The following is a 27,614-nucleotide window of genomic DNA, read 5'->3' as shown; positions in this document are numbered from 1 at the left end:
GCGTACCTCACACCGGCTTCTGCGCGTGCCCAAACTCAAGAGAGGGGTGGGACTTGGCGTCCGAGTGGGGACGGAAACTGCCGAGAGTCCTCGAAGAGCTTTGGCCCAGCGCTCCCTCGGCCCCGCAAGAGGCGGAAGTAACCGAGAAGCGCCGGAAGTTTCCGATCTGCGGCCCTTGTGCGTTTCCTCGTTCCCGCGTGGTGTGCGGCGCCAGTTGCCATGGAGCCGGCCGGGCCTTGTGGTTTCTGCCCCGCGGGGGAGGCCCAGCCGGCGCGCTACACCTGCCCTCGCTGTAACGTGCCCTACTGCTCGCTGCGCTGCTACCGGGCGCATGGCACCTGCGCCGAAGACTTCTACCGTGACCAGGTGCTGGGAGAGCTGCGCGGCCGCAGCGCCTCGCCCAGCCGCCTGGCCAGCGCCCTACGCCGGCTGCGTCAGCAACGTGAGACCGAGGACGAGCCCGAGGACGCAGGCCTCAGGCCTGGCCCAGCGCCCGGCGGCCTCTCAGGACTCTGGGAGCGGCTGGCCCCGGCCGAGAAGGTGGCCTTCGAGCGGCTGCTGAGCAGAGGCGACGCCGGGCGGCTACTGCCCCCTTGGCGGCCATGGTGGTGGGGTCGCGGGGCCCGGCCGCGGCTTCTGGAGGAGCTGGGTGATGCCCCGGACAGTGACGCCGAGGAGCTGGAGCCCCACCCCGCGAGGACGCCGCCGGAACCCGTGAAGGATGAGCCCGCGGCTTCCGAGCCGGTTCTCGAAGACATCCCCTGGGCCTGCGCTCCCGCCGTGCCCACCAGGATCCCCACGCTGGCCAGCCTGAGCAGAGGTCGGGCGTCGCCGCTCGTGCCCTTCCAGCTGCCCAACGTGCTGTTCGCCTACGCACACACCCTTGCCCTATATCACGGCGGCGACGAGGCGCTGCTCTCCGACTTCTGTGCCACGCTGCTCGGCGTTTCCGGAGCCCTGGGCGCCCAGCAAGTCTTCGCCTCTGCCGAGGAAGCCCTGCAGGCCGCAGCCCACGTGCTGGAAGCAGGCGAGCATCCCCCGGGGCCCCTGGGCACACGGGGTGCCATGCACGAGGCCGCCCGCATCCTGCTGGGTGAGGGCCCGGCCAACCAGAAAGGCTACACTCTGGCAGCACTGGGAGACCTGGTGCAGACCCTGGGCCGGGCCCGGAAACAAGCTGTGGCCCCTGAAGAACGAGATCGCCTCTATCGGGCCCGAAAGAAGTGCCAGTTCCTGCTGTCTTGGACCAACGAAAATGAGGAGGCCCTCACACCCCTGGCTCTAGACTGCGCCAGGGCCCACCGAGCCCACACTGTGGCAGCCGAGGAGGTGGCAGCACTCACTGGGGAGCTGGAGCAGCTTTGGGGAGGCCCCCTGCCACCTGCCCAGAGGACTCTCATTGAGGAGCTCCCCGGCTGACTGGAGACCCTTTGTCATTAATAAAGCTGTGACTGGTCTGCCCTGTTGCCAGTGCCCATTTCTGAGTGACAGTTGTGCCACCCACCCCCAGGCTCTTGGGCCCACAAACCACCTCTCAAGCTTCTCCCTGATCAGGGCTGACCCAGCCAATTTTTAAACAACTTGGCCCCGGAAAGGGAGAGAAGCAGCACCAAGTGTTCCAGATGTTTATCCAAGGAGGAAGAACAGCCCTTCCGCTCCCTTTTGGGGCACCAGCTTCATTTCCCCTTGCTCCAGCCACCTATCAGGCTGCTTCATCCCTGCTTGTGGGAGCTCAGGGCAGGGTAGGGTGCAGGCCCTTAAATCCCAGATCGTCCAGGCTCCTGGTGCTGGGTGTGCTGGCAGCTGGTTAGGCACGTGGCCCGACCTGGGGTGCGTGGAGCTGCTTCAGTAGATGTAGGGCACAATTCGGTAGGGCACACGCTGGCAGTATTCGTGCCAGGCCAGGCCGTACTTCTGCAGACACTGCTGCTCATCCCGGGCCTCACGGTGCACCAGCAGCGCAGTGAAGTAGAGGAGGTAGAAGTAGGGCAGCAGGTGGGACACCCCTGTGGGGAAAGGGGTCTCTCTGACCACTCAGCCAGCCTCCCAGTTCACAAAGGTTTCTGTGGCTAATGGCTCACGGGGGCATCAGGGCTCAGTGGTGAAAGATCCAAGGTCTGCAGGGAGTGCTGGCATGCTAGGCTGTCACAGAGGTCTGCCCCTGAGTCCATCCCCAACTCCCTGACTACTCCCTCCACTGGGGTGTGGCCTCGTTCATTCCCCACCCAGACTGGGCATCCTGTGGTCACCATTCTACCTCTGCTTCTCACACACTTGTGGCCCCTGCCCTGTGCCCACGCAAACCACTCACCGCAGGGCAAGGACCAGGCCAGAGCCATGATGAGGTCTCCAAGGTAGTTGGGATGGCGGACCATACCCCACCACCCGGACACCAGCAGCCGCCGCCCTGTGGCCGTAGGGATGGTCTCCAGGTCTGGGGAAAGACACGTGGTGGGATGGGGGACCCCCTGGAAGTCCAGCTGCCCTGTCTCACTTCATGGCACCCCAGAAACCCGGCTCACCAGCCACTCTGGGATCAGAAGGATTCTTTCGGAAGGTGTTTTTCTGAGAATTGGCTCCACGGAAGATGTAATAACCGACAGCTGGGGGAAAGCATGAGCAGGCAGTCAGGGGCCTTCTCTCTGGCCCTGACCAACTACCCCCAGCCTAGACTCAGTCTGCCAGGAGACCCAGGACCCAGCCCTTAGCTTTAAAGAAGCATGTGAGGCTTAGCACCTACTTAGTGGGCACTGAGTATATAGTGAAGGAATGAAAGGGGGAGGGAGAATGCTGCCCCTTCCTGACTGACCATTGATGAGGCAGATGACTGAGGCCAGGGGCAAGCCCAGGGCCTGCGGGTGGTACAGCAGGAACTGGGCCTGCAGGCTGTAGGTGAAGGGCACCCAGGCGAGGTCCCCAAAGGCCAGCATGAAGCCAAACCCGTCGTGTATGATGTCCATGGTGGTGAGGACCGCCTCCTGCAGGGACAGGACCCAGACACACTGGCTTAGTCCCCACGAGGTCCTCAGGCACCCTCCCCTGCCTCCCCAGCCCGGTCCTGCCTCACCTCGTGCCAAAGGGCATCACCCACATATAGTAGCTGGAAGCCATTGACCAGCCACATAGCCAGTGAGGGACTCCCCCGAAGTTCTGCTTCCTGCATCAGCAAGGCCAGGTTGATGAGAACCTGGGGGTTAGGCGGAGGGTGAGAAAGGGCAGTCTGTCCTCAGTCAGTCTCCACAGAGGTGGCAGTGCCTGGAAAGCTAGTGGCCAGCCTGTCCCCGTCTCTCCACTGTCTGTCACTCTCTCTCCAGGCCTTTGTTGTGTGGCTCCAGCCCCTGTACCAGGGGCAGAGAGACTGCAGACCACCTCCTGACCTGTTTTCTCTTGCCTTGTCCTGTAGCATTCCCTTTGGGAGAAGAGTGTAGGGAGCAACTGGACGCTTCAGACTTGAGAGTTAAAACAGACCTGGTTTTGAATCTGTTTTGTCACCTGGGCAAGCTACTTAACTCTCTTTAAAGCCTACGTTCCCCACCTCCATGTAGAAAATGGAGATGATGAGTGTGTGAAGCGCTAAGCACGGCGTGTCGGGCACACAGTAAGTGCTCGATAATGATTAGCTGGCAGTCAGCCTGTACCAAGCACCCCCATTCTGGTAGCACCGGGCTTGGTGCTGTCAGTCAGGTTACCACTTCTTATCCTCACAATAATCCTGGGAGGAAGCTCTTACTTTATCCCATTTCACACATGAGGAGATAGCCTCCAAGGCCAGGTCTATGAGGAGGGCACTCAGCACTCCTTCTGCCTCTGGATGAGGTAGTTTCCAGGGTGACAGGGACCTTGCCCAAGAGACTCTTCATGAAATCTTGACCACAGTCCAGGATGGGTGATTATAGCCAAAGAATACAATTGGCCTGTCGTCGTCGAGAGCACCGTTGACAGGCAGGTTAACCCAGTGATCAATTTGAAGTTCTGCACTGCTTTGACCAGCAAGCAGCACAAGATCATTCTCTCTTCTCCTCGAAATAGATTTTGCACTTGACCGCTTTATTTAAAATTACACCTGCTCTCCTAACTGCTTTTTCCCCATAGCACTTAGCATTCCCTGACATGCGACATATATTTTACTTATTATTCGCCTGTCTTTCCCACTAAAATGTAGGCTTCACGAAGACAGATTTTCTTCCTTTCTTTCCTGTAACTTTTTTTCCTTTTGTCTCCCAGGACCTAGAGCTGTGCTTGGGCACACGATGGAGTCAACAGATATTTGTGGAATGAACAATTAATGGTTTACGTCGGCACAATATTGGCCCCGCACCACCCAGACACTGCTCACCCATCCCACCCCTCCTCCTGGCTGGAGGCCCACTTAGCCGTGCCCAGCATACCCAGCCGATGAGGCCAGGCCGCAGTTCGCAGAAATATTTGAAGTCAAAGGAACAGATGCGCGGGTTGAGCTCCCGTCCCAGGAAAAAGTCGTAAATGGGATTGCCTGGAGAATAATGGAGGGTGAAGGAGCAGGCAGGCCTCCCCCCCCCCAATCTGCCTCCATGCACACCCTACTGGGACTGCTCTCACCTGAGTTGCCCCCAGGTGCCAAGGCTGAGGCAGGGGCTGCCAGAGCCTTCAGATACAGAAGGAGGCTGAAGATGAAGGCGCTGAGGGTGGCCGAAAACGCCAAGGGCAGAAGCATTTCCGGGAGCGAGCTCAGGGGCAACCCCGCTGACACCCCCAGGCCCAGCAACAGGGCTGTCAGCACCAGGGCCTGGAAGCCTGAACCGCGGCACACAGTGAATCCCGGGGATTGTGCCCCTCCGCTCCCGCGCCCCTCCCGCTCCCCCCCCCCCCCCCCACCACACACACACAGCCTCAAGGCCCAGGGAGGTCGCAGACCTCGTCCCAAGCCATTAGTCTCACACTTTAGCTTTCGGAGGGTCACCCCAGCCACTGCTCTGGTGCACAGAGTGGCCGCAAATGCTGGGACTCGAGGGGGGAGGGGCGTGGAGAGGGCCAGTGAACCCCCCCTTCACATCTGTCCTAGGCGTAAAAGAGACGCAAAATAGAGCCGGGGTCGCGGGCTCCTCTCCATGGACCTCCCCACTGGGCCTGCGGCTCCACCCCCCATGCCCCCGTAACCCGACACAAGGACCCAGCCCCCAGGCACCGTTAATGGGGTAGCGCAGGCGGCTCTTGTCCTTCAATTCCTGCCCCTCGGCCACCTGCGGGCACAAAAGGGCTTTGATAAGGGTTGGGGGTGTCTTCCTTCCCGCGGGGCCCTTTCCCTCCGCCCGCCTCCCCCGCGCGTCCGCGAGCGGAGTCCGCACCTTGCGCGCCGGCGAGAGGTAGAGCGCCGCCTGCAGGCCGAGCCAGGCGAGACACAGCAACAGCGCCCGCGGGCTCCACAGTGCCTCGAGTCCCGGCAGCGAAGGGGGTGGGCCCAGGAGACGTGCCGGGCCCGAGCGGGCTACCAGTAGCAGGTGCAGCATGGTGGCGGGGAGCAGCAGCAGCAGCACCGCGGCGCCTGGGCAAGGGGGCAATCGCGTCGGGGGTCCGCTCTCCCTCTTTCCCCGACCCCCCCCCCCCCAGGCGCCCTGTCTTATCCAGGGCCCCCGCAGCATAGCCATCGCCGCTTTCCATATCCCCTTCTCAGCCCTCGGGCCCCTTCTCTGACTTCCAAATTGGTCCCCTCGAAGAGCCTGCTCCTGCTCCCGCTAGTCCGCCCAGTCCTCCACTGCACAGATCCCCCGCTCTGCAGCCCCCCAGAGCTGGTTCCTGCTCAGCCCCCTCTCCACTCCCCCGCAAGCCCCTAGATCCCTCTGCCTCCCGATACCCCTCAAAGCCCTTCATCTTCAGATCCTGCCCCCATCCCCGCTCGCAGCTCAATCCACCGGTTCTCCCTCGCTATGGCTCTGGCTCCAGGTACTCCCTCTGCCTGCCCCATTACCCAGCGGTCCTCCGAATTCCAGCGGGGCCCGGGAGCCCTGAGGAGAGGCCATGGTTTCCACTCCGCCGGGGGCTGCGAGCTCTCAAAAGTCCGTCAAGGAAACACAGCCCACCCCATCCCCCAAGAGATGGGCTCGGTGACGCGGAGGACCCAGCCCAGCTGGGCTTACACCTGTCTGGCCACCAAGCGCGCACAGCGACCGCTTTTGCCCCAAGGTCTTTAAATGGACCCGCCCCCGGCCCATCCTGGGCCCATCAGGTCAGCCAATCGGTTCTCAGGGGCGAGACCAACGCAAGCGCCTCCAAAGCCGCCTCTTGTAGTCTCAGGCTCACAGCTCCACCTCCCCACACACATTCTCCCCGCCCCCCTCCTCCCCCTGCAAGCGACAGAGTGGAGGAGCCAACACTCTTTATTAGGCAGGTCATGAGGCCCGAGGGGAAGGGCCGCCAGGGCGAGACACCAGGGGATGGGCGGATTGGGGCGACCGGGCAAGCCCGTGTATGGCCGTGACCGGGCCTAGCCGCGCTCACAGATGACCTCCACGACACTGGGTTCCATGGGCACTGGGTCCGGGCAGCGCAGGGCAGCTGAGGCCACCACTTCATCCAGCAGCAGGTGCACAAGCTCCTCATCAGCCACGAAGCGCCACAGGTAGAGCTGCAGGAAGTGGCAGTCCACCTGCACCTGCTGCAGCCCGAAGCGCCCAAAGGTGCGCAGTCGCACACACTCCAGCAGAGTCTTCAGGCTGATTTTGATGATGCCGGTCAGCACTGACACCTGCGGGCAGGGACACGGGGATGCAGACCCACTACAGCACGTGTCGGGGAGCAGCACTGGACCCCTGAGGAAGGGCACCCATGTGCTGTGAGGGGCCAGGGACACAGTAAAATGCCAGTGGCTGTGATGGGGTGGAAAGTCCCAGGACCCAGGTAAGAGGGAGGTACGATACAATGTTGGCCCCATCCGGAGGGGAGCAGACAGGGAGGGCCCAGCAACCTGAGGCAGAGATGGGGGTCAGCACTGCTATGGGGAAGGGAAAGGTTTACTAAGTTGGAGGGGGAGCACCAGGTCCCTGAGCATGGGCTGGGTTGGGGCAGAGACCATGGTGTGAATAAGAATCCCTCGGGAGGACCCAGGGCTCTGGTGGGGATAAGGTCAAGGGTCAAAGAGGTATATTAAATTATCACCCAGACAAGGCCTGAGAGCACACCAAGGTCAGGGCAGAGAGCTACGAGATGGTGATGGTGGGGCTCTGGGTGACCACTCACTCCTGGAAACATCCCTCAGAAACAGAGACAGGGGGACAGAGTCCTGGGGCTCCCTGGGCCAATGCGGGGCTGCCTCATCCCACCTTCCCAAGGGGCCCTGGGAAGGCAGGGTCATTATGGACTTCGGACCTTATTGAACTCCACAGGGCTGAACACATCAATACGCTCAGAGAACAGCTTCTGGATGTTGCTCAAGAGGTTAGTGTCCATTGGGGCACTGGATGGGGGGAGACAAGCCATCAGAGCCCACCCCTGCACCCCGGTCCTCCATTTTCCACCCTCCTTGGGGCCACCCTGACCAGCCAGACCTGGGTGTATAGCTGGGTGCATAGCGGCCCTGCTGCCGGGAGCTGCTGTAAACGGAGAAGGTCCTCTTGCTAGAGTCGCTGCTCTGGGCCTTGCGAACACCCTCCTCATACAGGAGCCCCACCTGGTGGTGGAAGGAGGAACTGCAAGGAGGCCAGAGCATGGGGAACAGCCAGCCCACCAGGTGCCTTGGGCAAGGGCCAAGTTACACACTCATTTGTTACAAGAATCACATCTGTTATAAAAACCACAGGGTAGTTAGGGCCTGTACCTCGTTGGTACCCAGTCACTATTTACAGAAGCAATGGAGTGGGGGCAAAGGTGGGACATAAGAGTTGGTACTGGGACTTCCCTGGCAACGCAGTGGTGAAGAATCCGCCTACCAATGCATGGGACACGGGTTCAATCTTTGGTCCAGGAAGATCCCACATGCTGCAGAGCAACTAAGCCCATGTGCCACAACTACTGAGCCTGCGCTCTAGAGCCCGTGAGCCACAACTACTGAAGCCCACACGCCTAGAGCCCGTACTTTGCAACAAGAGAAGCCACTGCAATGTGAAGCCCACGCACCACTGCAAAGAGGAGCCCCTGCTCGTCGCAACTAGGGAAAGCTCACATGCAGCAACGAACACCCAACACAGCCAATAAATAAGTATAAATAAATAAAAAGAAAGCTATTCAAAAAAAAAAAAAAGAGTACTGTGGCCCAATCTTCAGTGCTAACCGTGCCCTGATTTCCTGGGTGACTCTGGGCCTCAGCTTCCTCCTCCTAGGTGAAATGGGGGTGATGATGCCACCACGGCTGAGGAGGAAGGAGGCCACAGATGCAGGCACTGCCTGGCCCCACTGGTCTTGATCCTCAGAGGGCTGTTCCCGCAGTACCCCCAGCCCGCCTCAGAGCTCCCCTGGCCAGCCCAGGGCAGCACCTGCACATCGATAGCTGTAGTGTCCTCCACCACCCGCTTCATGACAGCACGCACGTTCCGAGGCTCCAGGGTACTGAGCCAGTCCCGTGTCTCCACACTCTTGCGCAGCATCTGCGATATGACCAGGCCCTGCACCTTCACATAGTGTGTCAGCAGGCGCCGCGCCGTCTCCCTGGCCTCTGCACACAGTGTGCTCACGGGTGTCACTGGAGACTGGTCCTGAGCCAGGGATGCAGAGGACAGGCAGTGGGTACTAGGGACAGTTCTGCAGCCACTGCCCGCCAGGAGCTGGGCACAGGCTGGGCAAGGGGGAGGCTGAGTTGGGCACAGGCAGCCCTGACCATGAGGGCACTGCCCAGCCTCCTGTGTTCCTAGCATCACCACCCCCCACCCTGCTAGCAGTTCACCTGCACCAGAAACTGTTCATCGGTGAGGGTAAGGATGTAGGAGATGGTGGCTGTCTCGTAGTCCAGGCAGAGGCGGGAGAGCAGCAGGAGCAGGGCAGGTGGCGTGGCACCCCCCTTCTCCCCGGGGCTGTCACAGAAGCTCTGAGCCGTCTGGCACATGGAGCGGATGAAGCCCACGATGAGGCTCTCACGGACACCCTGGCTGCAGAACTTGCCCTGTGAGGAGGAGGGGCCCAGATACACAGCAGGTCCCCTCTTCCAGGCAGAGGCTGCTAGTGATGTTCTACTGGGACCCTAAGTGCCCTGACCTCTCTCCAAGGGACAGTTTCACCCTGCATTCCACAACCCCAGAGCAGCACCCCTGCTGGGGGAAGGGAGGGCAGGGGGGCAAAGCCAGCACTGGGGACCCTGCTTGCAGATGCCCTCAGAGCCTGCCCCACCCCTCCAGGCTGTGCCAGCCTTCCTCAAGACAGCCTGAAACCACATCCAGACTGCCTGGGGCAAGGACTGTGTGCCCTGGTAGCTGCCAACCTGCAAGCACGATGAACAAAAAATAAAGAATGCCCTGAAGGGGGGTGGGGGGGAAGACGCCCAGGGAAAGGCGTACCCGGAAGAAGGGCTTGTTGGAGAAGGACACCTCCTTGGCGGTGAAGAGGTGCACAGAGGCCAGTGACGCCTTAATGTGGCTCAGGATGGAGCTGGCCACATTGGCCAGCAGCTCAGCCAGGCCAGGGCCTTCCTTCCCAGCAATTCGAGGCGCCGCGAGCGCCTGCCGCACATCTGTCAGGCAGCCCAGGAAGGCCGCCTGCAAGCCCTGCAGGTGGTGGCCCAGGCGCTCGCGGGCCACTCTCTCCACGATCTCTGTGGCGGCCTCCGCCAGCCCAGCAGCGGCCAACAGGGCCCCAGGCGCCCGTAGGCGCCGATGGAAGCGGTCCAGCGCCCGCACCAGCAGGGAGTTGTCACTGCTACCCTGCTCCTGCGCCAGCCGCCGCTCCACCAGCGCAAAGTAGCGGCTGCCCAGCTCCCGCGCAAAGGCTGCCAGCTTCTCGGCACCCGCTGGGCCCTGGGCCGCAAACAGCTCCTGGTAGGCCGCCGCCACCTGGCAGAGGCCACCCACGAAGCCGCTGCCGCCATGGTCAGTGAACTCTAACACGTCGGGAGCCGGAGGGGAGGGCCCCAGCTCCGCCTCCAGGCTTCTCAGCTCCTCCTCCAGCCGCCCTCGGGCGTGCTCCAGGAACTCCTCGCACAGCTCCTCCGCAGGCTCGCCCAGGGCCAGCAGCAGCTCCACACACTCGGCTTGCTCTGGGGCGCCAGATCCGCCCTCCCTGCGGGAAGGGAGAGGGAGATGAAGGGCAGGAAGGCAGCATTCAGGGGAGGGGACGGGGAGGCAGGAGGAGCAGACCCAGGAGCCCAGCGGGGTTGGCATGAGGGCCTAGGGCCCACACCTGAAGCGCTGCCGCAGCTGCTGAGCCAGGCGAGCCGTGATGACCTGGCAGTCGTCCTGGATGGCGCGGAATGAGGGCAGGTGCTGGTACTGCTGCAGCACGGCCCGTGCGCGGCCCTGGTAGCGCACCGCCTGCCCGTAGGCGCCCAGCTCCACGCACTTGGTTAGGCGCGAGGGCAGCTCAAAGAGGAACTGCAGCTTCCGTAGCAGCGCGTGGACCCCTGGAGGACAGGCGGAGGTGGTGTTAGCCCCAACGCCCTGGGGGTGGCCCCCTGTAGTACCAGCTCTGGGGCGCGGCCGCACCTGCCAGCTTGGTGATGCGCTCATGGCGGTCCTGCAGTGTGGCGCTGATGCGCGCGCTGAAGTCCGTGATCACCGCCATGTTGGTGGCCAACCGGTCCATCTCGTCCTCCATCTTCCGGAAATCGTTCTTCATCTTCCGGATGGTGTCTAGGAGGACAAGGGCGCAGGAGAGGGAAAGGCAGATGATTAGGGGCGCAGGCAGAACACTCAGCTCGAGAGGTGGTCCAAATGCCCTCACACACACTCGGCCCCTTCCCAAACGCCCCTGAGCTCACTCCTCGAGGGTCACACTGATGATTCGGTGCTTGGAAAGGGCTGCAATGGTGTTTGGTCACGATAACTGGGATTGAGGTGTCATTACATCGGCGTCGCAGATATTTTCTGAGCACCCTGTGTGTGTCCCTAGCCCCGGTTCAGTGGGAAGATTGCCCGTGAAGCCGCAGTCCTTGATCTCAGAAGATGCCCAGATCCAAAGGAGGGCACAGGGCACTTGGCAGGGACCTGTCTTCTCGTTCCTAGGGGTATCCTCCATGCCCAGCATCCTGCCTGGCACGGGGCAGACAATAAATACCTTACCTCTTTCCCAGACCTCCCTAACCCTTCCACTCTGCCTTCTGGAACAAGGTTGACCTTCTCTGAAGGGTCCTTTCCCTTTTGTTCTGACAGAAACCTGCCTAAAGAGGCTGTTCTTCCTTTCAACTCAGGTGCCTAAGGGCCTGGCCTCTTAATACTTCTACTCCTCCTCCCTTTGGGACCCCTGCTTCTTTGAATACCATGGCATCAAACAACACCCCTTCTTGTTGCTGTCCCCACTGTCCTCTTTGCCACACCCCTCAGTTCCGGATCACCGTCACCTCCTTGTGGACATCCACATCCACAAGGATGAGCCTTTGGACATTTTTTTATTATTAATTAATTAATTAATTGGCTGCATTGGGTCTTCGTTGCTGCACACGGGCTTTCTCTAGTTGCACCAGACGGGGACTACTCTTCATTGTGGTGTATGGGCTCCTCATTGTGGTGGCTTCTCTTGTTGCAGAACACGTGCTCTAGGTGCTCGGGCTTCAGCAGTTGCGGCACATGGGCTCAACAGTTGTGGCTCACAGGCTCTAGAGTGCAGGCTCAATGGTTGTGGCGCATGGGTTTAGTTGCTCCGTGGCATGTGGTATCTTCCTGGGGCAGGGATCGAACCTGTGTCCCCTGTGTTGGCAGGCGGATTCTTAACCACTGCGCCACCTAGGAAGTCCCTTTGGACATTCTTGACTCTCGGTTTGCTGACCTCCTCAACTCCATCCATTCTTGCGTCTGCCTCATCTGTGCCACCCTCTCCCTACCCTCACTAAGAACTGCCTCCTCTAAAACCTCAGCTTCCAGCCTCACCACCTTCTGTAATTCCGATCACTCACCCTGTCGACCCCACTCTAACAATTCTTTGGCCTTTTTGAGAACTCCGCACCTACTGGCCCTACCACTTGGTCACTGTTGGCAGTACTTCTCATGGCTGCACTTCCCTCCTCACTCTTCTTAGAATCTGTGGTCCTCCACCAGCATCATCATCCATGTGCAAGACCCCTTGCGTCTCTTGCCCCCCGGCACCCATTATTTGTCAGCAAAACCCTACCACAGGTTAAGCCCAATTAGCAACCCACCCCCTAAGAATGAACAGCTGAAAATGGGCCATGAAATCACACCAACTGGCCTCCCTTTAAAGTCAGGACTTCAGGTCCCAAAGCAGCACTGCGTACCGGTCGGCTACCCTTCCACACCTTCTAGCAAGTCTGTGTCTCCATTTTCCAAAAGAATATTTTCTCTTCAGTCCTCAAAACTCTAATACATGCCTCCAACTCTCAAATGGTAACCCTGATTCACACTTCACAGAAGAAACAGAGGCAAACAGCAAGTCTTCCAAATCTGCAGCATGAATGGATCCCTGAGGGGGTCTCATCCCGTCTCGTGGCTGTGATGACTTGGACATTTCTGCCTCCAGTCCTGACCAAAGCCCTGCCTGACAACTTACTTAATACCTTGATGTGGATGGCAAACAGGAACCTCAACTATGACATGTCCCAAACAGAATTCTTGACCTTCCCCAAACCTGTTCTTCCACTAATCTTTTCCATTTTGGCTCCTGGCCATTTCCTAAGGGTCATCTTTGATTCTTATCTCTCCTTTACCCTACATTCAGTCCACTGGCAAGTTGTGTAAGGTCTACCTCTAGCATGTTCTTTCCAAGCCACTGTCATTTTTTGTCCAAATACTACTAACATTTCCCAACTAATTTCCCTAATTCCACTCTGGAAATCACCAACAGTATATGCATAAAGGAAAGCAATGATGATGAAGCCAAAACATATCTGTTGTAGGAGACTTTAATCCACTTCCGTCAACCTGTGACAAAGCAAAAGGACAAAAAAACCAAACGATGCAACAGAAGACCTAAATAATATAATTAATATGGAAGACCTACTTGATTTCTATTCTTTTCAAGATTCTGTAAAATACACCAAAACCTTACCACATATTAGGTCATAAAGAAAATCTCAATAAATTTACAGAAGAAAAGTAACTGAAATGGTATATAAAGCATTCTCTGATCACAATGCAATAAGACTGGAGATTAATAACAAAACTAGAAAATAAAGGGATCCCATTATTTAGAGAAAACCCTCATTCTTATCAACTATTGGATCAAAAAGGAAATCAAAACTGAAATTTCAGTATATGTAAAAAATAACCATGAAAACACTGTAGATAAGAACCTATAGGATTAGTTGAAGCAATGTTCGGAGGAAATCGGTCTTAAATTCTTATAGCACTAATAAATTAGAATAAACAGTCAACTCAAGAAGTTAGAAAAAGCACTACAAGAGGAACCAGAAAAAGAAAGCAGAAAAATAAAAAAGAAAGCAGAAAGAAGGAATTAATAATGCTAAAAGCAGAAATTTATTTTTTAAAATGGGAGAACTAATAAATAAATCAAAGATCAGGGTCCTGAAAAAGAAAAGAAATATATACATATATATAAAATGCAAGCTACCCTAATCTTTAAATGGGGAAAAAACATACACAAAGTAAGAATTAAGGGGAGGAACAATCACAAATACACAGAAATTTTAAAAATCACAAGATACAACTTAGCTCAATTCCATGTAGAAAACTTGAAAACCTAGATGAAATGGATAACTCGCCACACAGAAAATAGAATTTACCTAAATGGATTCCAGAAGAGCAAGAATACATGAATAGAGAGAATTGAGAATGTTGTCAAAGAAAGATTCTCCTTCCCCTCCACACAAAGGTGCCAGAGGATGTCATCGGGTGCTGCCATAGCTCTGAAGGACAGCTCAGTCCTGTAAGCAGTACTCGAGCAGAGAACATTAGAAAAGCTTTCACATTAACTTTGTGGAAGAAACATAACACTGATACAAAAGTATGACAAAAATAGCTCAAAAATGAAAATGACACATTCACATCTTATGAATTGAGATGTGTAGACACATTAATTAAATAAATGGAGATACATATATAAACAAACAGAATCCAGCAATGTATTAAAAGAATAATGGACAAATGTGTCCAAATGGTTTTTATTTCCAGAATACAAGGATGGCTCAATATGAGAGAATCTCAATAATAATTCACCATATTAAGAGATGAAAGAAAGACAATTCAACATCTATTCTTGATTTTTAAAAAAAAACTCTGAATAAAATATGAACAGGTGAATATTTCCCTAACCTCCAAACACCAGCATCGTGTTTAGTGAGGCAACGCTAGAAGCAATTCCCATTAAAATCAGAAACATGGCAAGAAGGACCATGATCACCACTGCTGTCTAACATTGTTCTGGGTGCTAGCCAACACAATTAGACTCAAGTAATATATTACAGAGAGATAAAACCTGTAAAGGAGGCAAAGTTATCACTATTTGCAGATGATATAATTGTACAAATTGAAAACCCTAAAAAAAAAAAATCATTGAAAATACTACTACAAACAATAAGAGAATTTAGGGCTTCCCTGGTGGCGCAGTGGTTAAGAATTCGCCTGCCATTGCAGGGGACATGGGTTCGATCACTGGACCAGGAAGATCCCACATGTGGCAGAGCAACTAAGCCAGTGCGCCACAACTGCTGAGCTTGCACTCTAGGGCCTGTGAGCCACAACTACTGAAACCCACACACCTAGAGCCCGTGCTCCGCAACAAGAGAAGCCACCACAATGAGAAACCCTTGCACCGCAATAAAGAGTAGCCCCCTCCCTTGCCACAGCTAGAGAAAGCCCGTGCAGAGCAACAAAGACCCAACACAGCCATAAATAAATAAATAAATACTTAAAAAAAAAAAGAATTTAGTAAGGTGACTGAATATGAAATTAACATTGAGCAGATGGATCAAAGTTTAAATGTGATTTTAAAATGCAATCACAAAAGTACACAAAGTCAGGGACCATCTTAAAATAATATTAGGGATAGAAAAGGTCTTGCTTAGAAACACCTCAAACTCAGAAGCTATCACAGAAGAGGTTAATAAAATTGATCAACAAAAACCATCGTGAGCTAAATCAAAACAAACTTTAAAAAGAACTGCAAATCATAACATACAGGGCTACTATTCCTTAATATGTGAAGAACTCTTATAAATCATTATGAAAAAGAACAACTCAGGAGTTCCTTGGAGGTCTAGTGGTTGGGACTCAGTGCTTTCACTGCTGGTGCCTGGGTCAATCCTTGGTCAGAGAACGAAGATCCTGCAAGCTGCCCAGCGTGGCCAAAAAAAAAAAAGAAGAAGAAGAAGAAAAGAACAACTCTATAGAAAAATAGGAAAAGGACTTCACAGACAAGGATATCAAACAGCTGTTAAGCATACAAAAAATGTTGACCCTCACAAGAGAAATTAAATTGCAACTACACAGAGATACTACTTTTCAGATTGTCAAAGACTGAAAATTTTGGTAACTTAGTGTTGGCCATGGTGTATGGAAAGAGCTGTTCTATTTGCTGGTGGTTTTGCAAACAGGTCATTTTCTGTGGAAAAGAATTTGGCAATGTCGAACAGCAGTCACTTGTGAGCCTTCACATACCCACACCTGGCCTATGTGTGGCTCCTGCACTGTGGGAATGTTCTGAGCAGGATCAGGGCAGCAACCCAACTTGGGCAAAGTGAGGAGAAAAATATCAATGACAACGACAAGGAAAATAAAAAAAAACAAACAGACACAAAACATGCAGGGCAAAATTAGCGGAAAAAAAATCAAAGGAAAAAATGCACAAGAACTCACAGAGCTAACACCTACAGAACAATTAAGAGATTTTTTAAAAATTATATGAAAAGGTAGACCAGGAATCACAAAATGAACTTTCTCTATTAGCCACACAGTCTATGGGACAAGACCATTCACCCTTCTTAGATTGCACAGAAAGGAAGGTTAATAAAAAAATAAAGTCCCATAATATGAAACCTTGAAACCTCTATACTACTCTTTGGGGCTTCTAGTTGGAGTTGCTTGTATTTTTTTAGAAAATGGTGACTGTGTTGCCAATTCACAAACAATGAATTAATGGACAGCACGGACAGTCCCTTGCAGTTAAAAACTGAATAAAAGCAGAGCAAAGGCAAAAGATGGAAGCTCAGGTACCAGAAGGCTCATGGGCTGAAAGTTCATGGGAAGTTCATGAGGCATTTCATCTTTCCCCGGTGAATTCTTGTTTTTGCTTACAAACCATTTAACCTGTGATACAGCCTCCTTCCAGGTCTGTCAAATGCTACCATCAGAGGAGCAGATTCTTTTCGGAGTGGGTGTTTGGGCCCATGACATTCAGGTACTACATCAGAAAGGAAACTTGAATCTGACCTTCAAAGGAGAAAAAAAATCCAAAAACTAAGTTGTCATTAAAACAGAATAAAAGAAAACCTAGTACTGGTAACACTGCTGTTGAATACACAGCCACAGAGCCATTGAAATGGAAATAAAAGTTGCATCACGGCAAAACAGAAAACATCAACACCACTGGGTAAAATAAAGACAACATGGTACATCCCTGAACTCTTTCAAGCTTGCTAAGAAAAGTAGTTTGCAACTAGGGCAAATGATAATTGTGGATCATACTGCTGACTGGCCTGGGTGCTGACTGCAGAAAAGTGTTCCATTTGTGAAATTCAAAGAGCTGGCACTATGGCCTGTGCACTTCCCTGTTCATCTTCAATAAAGGTTACCATTAAAGACTTGTTTTGTCTTTACCTGGGGAAAGGAATGGGAAGAGGCTTTTCACTATACAACCTTTGGGATCTTTCCAGTTTTAGAACAGATAAATGCATTATTACATAAACAAACTCAGTGTCTAGGCCAGAGGTTGGCAAACTATACCCTACAGGTCAAACCTGGCTTGATACCTGTTTGGTGTTTTGATTTTCAACTGGGCTATGATTGACACAGCATAAAATTCAGTGGTTCTTAGTATGTGTATTATATTCACAAGGCTGCACAACCAACATTACTATCCAATTTTATAATATTTCATCACTCCAAAAAGAAACCTGGTATCCCTTAGCAGTCACTCCCTATTTCACCTTCACCTCACTCCCTGGCAACCATTCATCTATTTGCTATCTCTACGGATTTGTCTATTCTGTACATTTAAAATAAATGGAATTATACAGTATGTGGCCTTTTGGGTCTGGCTTCTTTCACTCAGCGTGTTTCCAAGGCTTATCTAAGTTGTAGCATGCATCAGTACGGCATACCTTTTTATGGCAGAATAATATTCCAGTGTGTGGATAGACCACATCTGTTTTCCATTCATCAACTGGTGGCTATTTGGATAGCTTTCCCCTTCTCTCCCCCCCCCCCCCCTTTATTTTGGCTACATTGGGTCTTCGTCGTGGTGCGTGGGCATCTCACTGCGGTGGTTTCTCTCGTTGCGGAGCATGGGCTCTAGGCATGCGGGCTTCAGTAGCTGCATCACATGGGCTCAGTAGTTGTGGCTCATGGGCTTAGTTGCTCCATGGCATGTGGAATCTTCCCAGACCAGGGATCAAACCCATGTGCCCTGCATTGGCAGGTGGATTCTTAACTACTGTGCCACCAGGGAAGTCCCTACTTTTTGGCTGTTATGAATAACAGCTGCTTATGAACAACTGTGTATGTTTTTATATAAACATGTTTTCAATTCTCTTTGGTATATTTCTAGGAGTGGAACTGCTGGGCCTTATGATAACTCCATGCTTAGCCTTTTGAGGAATGGCCAAACTGTTTTTGGGTGCACCATTTTGCATTCCCACCAGGAATGTATGAGGGTTCCAAATCCTCCATGTCGTCACCAACATTTGTTTTATTCCGTTTTCTGGAAAACCTAGTGGGTTTGCAGTGGTATCTCATTGTGGTTTTGATTTGCATTTCCCCAGTAACTAATGATGTTGAGCATCTTTACACGTGCTCGTCAGCCATTTGTGTATCTTTTTGGAGAAATGTCTATTCAAATCTTTTGCCCAATTTTAAACAGGGTTATTTATCTTTTTGGTGCTGATCTGTCAGCACTTTTTTTACATATTCTGGACATTAGACCCTTATTAGCTTATGATTTGCAAATATTTTCTCTCATTTTGTGAGCTCCCCTTTCACTTTCTCTTTAGTGTCCTTTGAAGCATAAGATTTTAGTTTTAAGTTCAATTTATCTATTTTTTCCCTTTGATTACTTGTGCTTTTGGTGTCTATGAAGTAAAAACACACTCCCGTGTGTCTCTGCTCTCAACACTCTACTTCAACACTACTTCACATCTGACACCAGATGTGAAGGTTTTCCATACATCCTATAATTTAACTTAATTCTGACACTATCTTCCAGGAGTCCGTGTCAGATCTCATAGGTTAAGGGCTCAGTCCCACAAAACTATCCTCCCCCACTTCAGATTTCAATCACAAGTCCAGGTTGTCACCTGTGATTCTGACTGATTGGCTATAAATCAGAGGTTCCCATGACCCCTCCTCAGGTTCAATTACTTTGCTAGAGCAGCTCAGCAAACTCAGGAAAACAGTTTACTTACTAGATTACTGGTTTATTACAAAAGAAAACAACTCAGGAACAGCTAGATGGGAGAGATACATAGGGCAAGGTGTGTAGGAAGGGGCATAGAGTTTCCATGTCCTCTCTGGGCATGCTACTCTTCCAACACCTCCACATGGTCCACCAACCCATCTTTTTGGGTTTCTATGGAGGCTTCACTACATAGACATAACTGATTAAATCATTAACCGTTGGTGACTGAATTCAATCCCCAGCCCCCCTCCCATTCCTGGAGGTCTAGGGGGGTGGGGCTGAAAGTTCCAACCCTCTAATCACATGGTTGGTTCTGCAGGCAACCTGCTCCCATCCTTGGGTTATCTAGTAGCTTTCCAAAGATCACCTCATTAACATAAACTCAGGTGTGGTTGAAACGGGCTTGTTATATAAATACCAAAAGACATCCATTTCACTTTATTGACCTAGAGCTATTTCAGGAACTGGGAACAAATATTGTTATTTGTTAACAAGGCTTTTATATAGGAAACTACAAGGGGTTAGAAGCTATGCCAGGGAGAGTGGACAGAGACCAATGTATATTTCTTATTATAAATCACAAATCACAGTGTCATATCTAAGAAACTGTTGCCTAATCCAAGGTCATGAAGATTTACACCTATGTGATCTTCTAAGAGTGTTTAGTTTTAGCTGTTATATTTAGGTCTATGATCCATTTTGAGTCAATTTTTGTATAGTGTATGAAGTAGGGATCCAATTTCAATCTTTTGATAGGGCTATCCAGGTGTTGCAACCAGGTGTTGAAAAAATTGTTCTCCCTGTTGAATAATTGTGGCATCCTTATAAAAAAATCAACTGACCACAGATGTTTAGGTTTATTTCTGGACTCAATTCTATTCAACTGACTGGAGACTACAGGTTATTGTGTGGGGCCAGAACTTGGTGAGAAAATGGCAGCCTTCACGAGGGCTCATGCCAATGAGAACTGCCACTGCCTGTGTCCATGTCCCCGCAGTGAGCCACAGCCACTCCCTGCCTCAGCAGGAGACCCTCTAATACTAGCAGGTGCCAAAGTATTGCTACCTGACCTGGCCATATTCCAATTTCTGATCCACAAGTCTTGCTTCTGCAATAGAAAGGTTTTATACCATTAAGTCAACTGCCACCTCTTTACTCTCAGCCACAACTAATGGGACTAGAGGGCAAAATCTGACCTACCATCTAGCCATCTCACTGTCACTTGAGGAGTAAAGAAATGAAGACACAGACACAGGAGAAAGCCGTGTGAAGACAGAGGAAGAAACTAGAGTGATGCAACTGCAAGAAATGTCAACCAGAACCTGGAAGAGGCAGAAACATTCTCCCCTAGACCCTCTGAAGGGAGGGCAGCCCTGCTGACAACGTGATTTTGAACTTCTGGCCTCCAGAACTATGAGATAATAATTTCTGTAATTTTTTTTTTAAGTTTCTGTTATTTTAAGCCACCAAAATTGTGACAGTTTGTTACAGCAACCACAGGAAACACACAAATACTAAGGATTTTTTCTCCTGTAGGAACTGAGTGGCAAGGGTTTTCCTTAAATATGTTTTGAATATATAAATTTTGCCTCTATTTTCTTAAACAGAATATTGTGGAGGTAATTTAGACTATTTTCTTAACTCTGGATAAACTTTATAAGCTTAACTTTTGCATTTTGCAAAGATAATGATATGTCAGTGACTGTAGATGTTGATAGAGCTGTTGGTCCCTACACCAAGTGGCCCTAGGTTGCTAGATTTTCTTGAATTATTATTTCTCCTTTATGGCAACATTTTGTCTATTTGTCTACTCTTAATTGTTATGATTTTATTTTTCACTTGTTAAACAATATTTTAACATAAAAATTATTCATTTAGGGATTTATTTATTACGCATAATAACATTTATCTTTTACAGAAATGCAGTTTCTTCAAAAGCTACTACAGGTACTAGAACAAAAAAATCTGATTTTTTAAAGTTATTTTTGGATTTGTTTTGTGTTTGAAACAAGGCATTAAACACTGTGTCTTATCTATAAAACTTTGACCAAGTTACTTAGCATCTCATTACCTCAGTTTCCCTATTTGTAAAATGGAGACATAGTTAACTACTTCACAGATGTGTAAGAATTAAATTATATATGTAAGCACTTCGATCAGTGTAGTTTTAGATGAAACACTCAATAAATATCATTTAGTATTAACTAGTGAAACTTGCTATTATATATAACTATTAATAAATTAGTTTTACTTGTAGGGAAGATCTGCTAATAATGAACTCTCCCAGTTTTTACTTACCTGCAAATGTCTCAATTTCTCTTTCTTTTTTACAGGATATTTTTACTGGGTATAGAATTCTTGGTTGACAATTTTTTTCTTTCAGCACTTTGAAATGTGAATCCACTGCCTTCTGACCTCCATGGCTTCTGATGGTAAATCAGCTGTTAATCTTACTGAGTATCACTTGTATGCAATGAGTCACTTTGCTTTCCAGTCTCTCTCTTCGTTTTTTTGACAGTTTCAATATGATATGCCTAGGTATGAATCTCTGCATTTATCCCACCTGGAGTCTGTTGTGCTTCCTGGATGTGTAGATTAATGTTTTTCATCAAATTTGGGGAGATTTGGGCCATTATTTCTTCATATATTCCTTCTGCTACTTTCTCACTCTTCTCACTCTGGCATTCCCATTATGCACATGTGGGTACACTTGGTGTCCCACATGTCTCTAAGGGTCCGTTCAATTTGGTTCATCCCTTTTTCTTTCTATTCCTCACACTGAATAATTTCAACTGACCTATCCTGAAGTTTGCTGATTCTTTCTCTGATTGTTCAAATCTGTTATAGAGACTCTCCAGTGAATTTTTCAGTTTTGTTGTGGTACTACATCATTTCTATTTTGTTCTTTTGTTAAATAATTTCTTCTCTTTGATATTCTGTATTTGGTGAAATATTCTCATGCCTTCCTTTAGTTCTTTAGATATGGCTTCCTTTATGTCTTTGAACATATTTAAAATAGTGGATTTAAGGAACTTCCCTGGTGGCACACTGGATAAGACTCTGCACTCCCAATGCAGGGGGCCCAGGTTCGATCCCTGGTCAGGGAACTAGATTCCACATGCATGCCACAACTAAGAGTTCGCATGCCACAACTAAGGGGCCAGTGAGCCACAACTAAGGAGCCCACCTGCCTCAATTAGGACCTGGTGCAACCAAATAAAAATAAATTAATTAAAAAAATAAAATAAAATACTGGATTTAAATCTTTATGTAGTAAATTCAATGTCTGGGCTTCTTCACGGACAGTTTCTACTGTTTATTCCTGTGCATGGGTCATATTTTCTACTTTATTTGCATGTATCATAAATTTTTGTTGAAAAAACAGACATGTTAAATAATACTGATATAACATGCCCACTCTGGAAATCACATTCTCTCTCCTCCCTGGGGTTTGTTGTTGCTGCTTGTTGCTATTGCTTGTTTAATTATTTTTCTCAGTTACTAAACCTGTACTAATTAGTTTCTGAACCAGTTCTGTAAAGTCTGTATTCTTTGTTGTGTATAGCCACTGAAATTTTTACTTGGTTAGCTTAGTTATCAGCTAATGATTGGATATGGATTTCCTTAAATATCTAGAACTAATAAATCTCCTAGTATTTACTGAGGGGGTGTGTGTGTGTGCGTGTGTGTGTGTGCTGGGGCATACCTTAAACACTCAGCCAGGAGGTTTACAGCTCTGCCTTAACCTTCACTTCCTGCTTGCACTGAGCCTGAAGGTGAGCCAGAGGTGACAGCTTCGGACTTTCTCAGGTCTTTCTTAAGTATGTGTACTATCCTACACATTTGTGGCCTTCAAGATTCCTGCTAGGGACTTCCCTGGTGGTGCAGTAGTTAAGAATCTGCCTGCCAATGCAGGGGACATGGGTTCGATACCTGGTCTAGGAAGATCCCACATGTTGCAGAGTAACTAAGCCCACACGCCTAGAGCCTGTGCTCCACAACAAGAGAAGCCACTGCATTGCAGTGAAGAGTAGCCCCTGCTCTCCACAAGCAGAGAAAGTGTGTGCACAGCACTGAAGACCCAACAGAGCCAAAAGTAAATAAATAAATAAATAAAATTAAAAAACTAAAAGCATAGGATTCATTATTTTTTTTACCAAGATCCAATTCTTTTTCTAGAATAAATGCTCCTCTGATTGCTGCACACCTTTGGTTAATTTTCAGAGTTCTAAGAAAGTTTATTCTAACCATTGTGGTCAGTTTTGGGGTTGCTTTTAAGGAGAGGAAATTTTCAAATGAACTTCCTCCATTATTTTCTGCTGCTGTCACTCTGCATGCCAGGTCTGTTTGTGTAAATGAGTTTTGCTGGAATACAGCCATGCTCATTCATTTATACTGTCTACAGTTGCTTTCACAATAATGGCAGGGATGAGTAGTTGGGACAGAAACCAGATGGCCCACAAAGCCTAAAATATTTACTTTTTGGTCTTTTCAGAAAAATCTCACCACCCCTATTGTATATCCTATGCAGTGAGACCCCACTCCCTTCACCCCCACACTCTTGCTCTCCCTGCTCTGGTCATAGAGTTTCCAGGGCCCTTGCTAACAATGTTACCTCAGCCTGGGCCACTCTGCCCCCAAATCCTCCCATGGTCATCATTCGCCTTAATTGTCACCTCTTTAGAAAAGCCTTTCTCTGCCTGTCTCTCTATATCAGTCTCAAGCACTCACTCTCTAATATATTATGCTGTTTCATTTTCTCCAGAGCTCTTGTCAAAGTGAACTGATCTTATTTTCTTTCTTGACTATCTGTCTCTTTCTCTAGAACGTATGTTCTGTGACAGCTGAGAAACTGTCTTATTTGCTGCTCTATCCATGGTGCCTGGAATAGTACTTGGCACACAGGCAAATATGTGGCAAGTGACTGAACAAATGAATGATTCAGCTTAATTAATGTATGTTCATATATGACACCACTCTCCCTCTGTGACCACTCCTGTCTCCATCGCAGGCTCACCCTCCTCCTCCCCATGGCTAGCACACAGAGGCATTCCTCCAAGCCCTGTCCTGGGCTCTCTCCTTGTCTCAGGCTCTATCCCATTCTTGAGCATTCCCGCCCATACTTCCCTTTAAACTCTCCTCCTCTTCACAGCTGACTCCCAGGCTTACTCCTCCAGCCCAGATTTCTCTTCTGAGCTCCAGAGCCACATGTGCATCTGCCCTGTTGTTACCTCCTTAGACACAGCTCCAAACACCTCAAACCTAGCTCCCTTAGCCTCAGAGTTAGGAGTTCTCACCCCTAGACAGAGGTTCCCCACCTCTAGCATGAGTCAGAAGGCCGCTACTTAGAGATACTCTGAGAAAAGAAGAGGTGGATTGGACTAGACCCCTCAAGGTTCCTTCCAACTTGAGATGCTGTGATTATCTGACATGGATCTCTAATGCTCTTCTGATCAAGACAAAAACCCTTCTTATTTTGTCTACAAGGGCCTTTGTGATCTGGCCCCACAGACTCCTCCAGGTTTATTTCATGCCTTGCTCCCCTTAACAAAACAAAACAAACCAAAACAAAACAAAACTAATCCTAGCTCATTATATTCCTATTCCTATACCTGATCTTCCTGCAGTTTCTTGGGCACCACATTCACCTTCCAGTGTCCAAGTTGAAACTTGGGGCATTCTGTATATCCAAAGCTCCTCAGCACCAAGTCCTGTCAATGCTGCCCCCTAACACTTCTCAGTTTACTGATCACTGTCCATCTCCACCATTATCATTCTGGTGTTAGCTTGCAGAATCTCTGGTCTGGACTACTGAAGTGGCCTCACTCCAGCCACCTCTCCAATCTACTCCTTCCAGTGTGGCTAGGAACATGAGGGATCTTTTCAAAACACAAATCACATCACTCATTCTGATGAGGAAACTGAAACTTCCTCTCCTCTATCTTGCAAAGGCCTGCTCGCCACTCTCAGTTAAACAGTAAAATGAATTACTAAGAGTGATCAGATAAGGGAAGACTGTCTCTCGCTCTCAGGCACCCACCCAAGCCTTTGTTTGAGACCCTTTGCACATAGACTTGTTAAGTGACCATTAACTTCAACCTGCAACCAATGTGAGAATGCAAATTGTGACCTTAGTCCTGATAGGAATGGCATGTCTGGCTCCTACAAGTTCCTGTTAGGACCCCCTACTATGTGTGTAACCCCTGGCAACTCCCGCGCTCTGTAACTGCCAGCGACCTATAGTAATTTGTAGCCAATCAGTTTGTACCAATTATAGCTGTATGTTTTAACCTATATAAGGAGAAGACTCCCCTGAAACGGGGCCCCAGAATTTTGGAGCGTTAGCTCGTCTGGGTCCGCCGGCTCAATAAACCTGAGTTCTCCAACTCTCCGAGTGTTGTGCTTGGTTTCTCGTGGGATCAGTTTTTTTCTGCAACATTTTGTTTAAACACTCTGATTAGCTAAGTACTCTTTAGATAAAGGCAAAATTCCTTAATGTGCTCTGGAAGGTCTCCAGTGAAACTCTACCACACCTATCCACCTGACTGACTCTGCCCACATACATTCCCTTCTGCTACAGTAGACGAGCTCTTGACCTTCTGTTAAGGCCAGCCTCTCCAATGTGCACTGCTCAATTCCCTCCCTCTTTCCTGAGGACTTTGCTTCTTCAGTTTCTCCCTCTGTTGCACCACCGATGAGCACTCCATGAGCTAACGTATCAGTCAAGTTTATCAATTCCATTTCTTGGAATGCTTTCTTCATTTATCTTCTAAGACACCCATGGTCCTGGTTGTTCTCAAACCTTCCCAAATGCTTGTTCCTTTGAGAAAGAAGATTTGTGAGATTTTCCTTCTCTTCATGATTTCTGAATGTTAGGATGCCCCAGGCTTCAGTCCTCAGACCTCTTCTCTCTGTACACTCCCTCCACAGGAGATCTCACCTTGTTCCATGTACCTCAAGTTCCAGCCTTCTCTCAACTCCAGACCCCTCAACTAACAAATTGTTAAAAATCTTGAGCCATTCTACTTTTCCACTGCTACCACCCAGGTCCATACAATCAGCATCTTGCCCAGGCTGTTACAACAGCCTCCTAATGGGTATCTCTGCCATCCTTGCCTTCCAATAGTCCACTCTCAACAAAGTGGACAGAGGGGTCCTTTAAAAACAAGAGTCAGGTTTACCCCATTTTTCGGTTCATTTCATCTCACTCAGAGTAAAGACATTCCCAGAGACCGTAGGTAGACCCGTGGGATCTGCTTCTAGGACTAAGTACATGTGGGTTTAAAATTATTACAAAAGTCTAAGCAGTTCATTTCACCAACACAGGAAAGAAGCTAGTCTGGATGATAGCTGAACACGGTCTAGCACTGTCTTGAATAGAGAATAAAGGGGACAGAAGAGGGGAAAAAAAACCTTTACATGATCTTTGTCCCTTAATGTCATACATTTTCTATCTGTTTCATTTAAAAAGAGAGAAAGGAAGGAGAGAAGGAGGGAAAGGGGAAAAAGGGGAAAGGGAAGGATGGAAGGAAAGGAGAGAGAGGAAGGAAGAAAAGAAAGAGAGAGAGATAAGCCCATTCTCGAGATAGACCTGAACCAGAGAAGAAAGCTACCACTAATGAAACTAACCATTACTGAGGCATCCTTAGTGTCAGAGATTCTACGTGCTTCAGATAAATTCATTTATTTCTAAAATTTCATTGTGTCCTTTTCTTTGGTCCTCAAAACAACTGTCTGAGAACAATTATTACCTCAATAGTCATCAAACCACAAAAGCTCTGAGAGAGAGTGGATTAGTGTCAGGGCAGGACTAGAATCTGGGTCTGCTCTGTCTAAACCCTCTGCTGGTTTCCCCAACACAGGAGGAACTGGGGGATGTGGGACTGTGAGGAGTGTGCCCCAGCAGGAATCACCTGTGGCTGAGATGAACTTGTTGTAGTTCTCATAGACCAGGGTCTGCATGTCGCTGTCTAGAGCCCGGATCTGCCGCACCATGTCCGTCTCACTGTCCATCAGCTGGGCCAGTGGGCACTCTCTACGCAGCTGGAGGAAATTAGGTGGTTAGTATCCAGGACAGGGGGCGCTCATGTCCCCCAGCCTTGCCCCTAACTGGTAGGCTTTCGGTGCAAGAAAACCCTGATCCCACCCCACTCAGGAATCTCAGACAAGGAACCTATAAGAGGCATAGCTCAGGAGTTACCAGGTCAGACCCTATTTGGGGTTTGTCTGCATATGAAATCCTGAGTCAGCCAAGGCCCAGCCCTACGCCTGTCAGCGCCTGGGCCACGCCCCCCTGTCTCGGGTCTGTCAGAACATCAGCCCAGGAGACCTCAGACTTCGCAACATCTGAGGCCAGTCCAAGTCTGCCCACGCCCCCTTATTCTCCAGCTCTGCCCCTACTGCCCGGCCCAGGGTCGTCCTGCTTTTACGAACCCCAATTCCCCTCATCCCCGAAACTAAGCCGCAGGCGTGACCTAGGGTGCAATATATCAAGGGCCTGTTCCCCCTCCCCATAAACACACCTTGTCCAGATACACTTCCGGGTCGAAGTGCGCCCCATTGAGATCTGTAGGGTCCAAGGGGTCCGGCCCCGCGGGGCGCCCCGCCGCCTCCCCCTCTGAGAGGCCGTAGTAAAGCTTCAGCATCCCGTGCGCCTTCCGCCGACGCTCCGGAGCCTCCGCCTCGGGTCCCTCTGGGGAGTCCCCAGGTCCAGACCCCGGGCCAGGCCCAGCGGCTGCCGCCGCCATGGTTCCAAGTGCAGCCCACAGGCGTGAGGCTGGACAGGGGAGAGGGAGGAGGCACTTCCGGGAGCCATAAAGTTGTTGTTGAAACGAGGCAGTCCTTCAGGTGAAAGGTCCCCCTGCAGCCCTGGGTCCTTCGAGACTAGAGTTCCCCCGCACCTTTCCTCCTCGAGCGAAGAGGTTCCGCGAGAGCCCTGGGTTCCCCCAGCTTCTCAGGGTGGAAGGATTTTGTGGAACTGG

The 27,614-nt window shown here is 50.1% G+C and overlaps 3 protein-coding genes across 4 annotated transcripts; 1 reads left to right on the top strand and 2 right to left on the bottom strand.

The window, feature by feature from the left end:
• The first annotated feature begins 163 nt into the window (after nucleotides 1–163).
• Nucleotides 164–1,466, top strand: ZNHIT2 (zinc finger HIT-type containing 2). Its single transcript, XM_057728277.1, has one exon. It carries the CDS (start codon nucleotides 220–222, stop codon nucleotides 1,417–1,419), a length of 1,200 nt encoding a protein of 399 aa, XP_057584260.1. The 5' UTR covers nucleotides 164–219; the 3' UTR covers nucleotides 1,420–1,466.
• A 145-nt stretch (nucleotides 1,467–1,611) lies between these two features.
• On the bottom strand, nucleotides 1,612–6,205 carry TM7SF2 (transmembrane 7 superfamily member 2). 2 transcript variants are annotated; one of them, XM_057726888.1, is made up of 10 exons: nucleotides 5,945–6,205; nucleotides 5,325–5,521; nucleotides 5,165–5,219; nucleotides 4,579–4,773; nucleotides 4,389–4,492; nucleotides 3,068–3,187; nucleotides 2,810–2,978; nucleotides 2,523–2,603; nucleotides 2,312–2,434; nucleotides 1,612–2,006 (listed from the first exon to the last, which is right to left on the bottom strand). In XM_057726888.1, exons 1-10 carry the CDS (start codon nucleotides 5,994–5,996, stop codon nucleotides 1,846–1,848), a joined length of 1,257 nt encoding a protein of 418 aa, XP_057582871.1. In that variant the 5' UTR covers nucleotides 5,997–6,205; the 3' UTR covers nucleotides 1,612–1,845. The 2 variants fall into 2 exon arrangements, with proteins under 2 accessions (XP_057582871.1, XP_057582870.1); XM_057726887.1 differs by having other exon boundaries at nucleotides 5,325–6,205.
• Nucleotides 6,206–6,335: 130 nt separating this feature from the next.
• VPS51 (VPS51 subunit of GARP complex) lies at nucleotides 6,336–27,464 on the bottom strand. The gene is made up of 10 exons (XM_057726886.1): nucleotides 27,156–27,464; nucleotides 26,547–26,676; nucleotides 10,599–10,745; nucleotides 10,297–10,516; nucleotides 9,459–10,176; nucleotides 8,852–9,067; nucleotides 8,445–8,663; nucleotides 7,521–7,642; nucleotides 7,342–7,429; nucleotides 6,336–6,721 (listed from the first exon to the last, which is right to left on the bottom strand). Exons 1-10 carry the CDS (start codon nucleotides 27,378–27,380, stop codon nucleotides 6,461–6,463), a joined length of 2,346 nt encoding a protein of 781 aa, XP_057582869.1. The 5' UTR covers nucleotides 27,381–27,464; the 3' UTR covers nucleotides 6,336–6,460.
• Nucleotides 27,465–27,614: the final 150 nt, after the last annotated feature.

This window comes from Hippopotamus amphibius, chromosome 3 (genome assembly GCF_030028045.1).
Source record: "Hippopotamus amphibius kiboko isolate mHipAmp2 chromosome 3, mHipAmp2.hap2, whole genome shotgun sequence".
Taxonomy (NCBI): domain Eukaryota; kingdom Metazoa; phylum Chordata; class Mammalia; order Artiodactyla; family Hippopotamidae; genus Hippopotamus; species Hippopotamus amphibius.
This window is presented reverse-complemented; position numbering and strand designations above follow the sequence as displayed.

Coding starts and splice junctions, on each gene's coding strand:
- VPS51 (XM_057726886.1), bottom strand. CDS start 27,380: ATGGCGGCGGCAGCCGCTGGGCCTGGCCCGGGGTCTGGACCTGGGGAC. Junction 7,643..8,444: donor CTACAGCTATCGATGTGCAG/GTGCTGCCCTGG, acceptor TTCCACCACCAG/GTGGGGCTCCTGTATGAGGA. Junction 7,430..7,520: donor GCACCCAGCTATACACCCAG/GTCTGGCTGGTC, acceptor CCCCCCATCCAG/TGCCCCAATGGACACTAACC.
- ZNHIT2 (XM_057728277.1), top strand. CDS start 220: ATGGAGCCGGCCGGGCCTTGTGGTTTCTGCCCCGCGGGGGAGGCCCAG.
- TM7SF2 (XM_057726887.1), bottom strand. CDS start 5,624: ATGGCTATGCTGCGGGGGCCCTGGATAAGACAGGGCGCCTGGGGGGGG. Junction 4,774..5,164: donor CCTGCGCTACCCCATTAACG/GTGCCTGGGGGC, acceptor GCCGCGGTTCAG/GCTTCCAGGCCCTGGTGCTG. Junction 4,493..4,578: donor GGCACCTGGGGGCAACTCAG/GTGAGAGCAGTC, acceptor ATTATTCTCCAG/GCAATCCCATTTACGACTTT.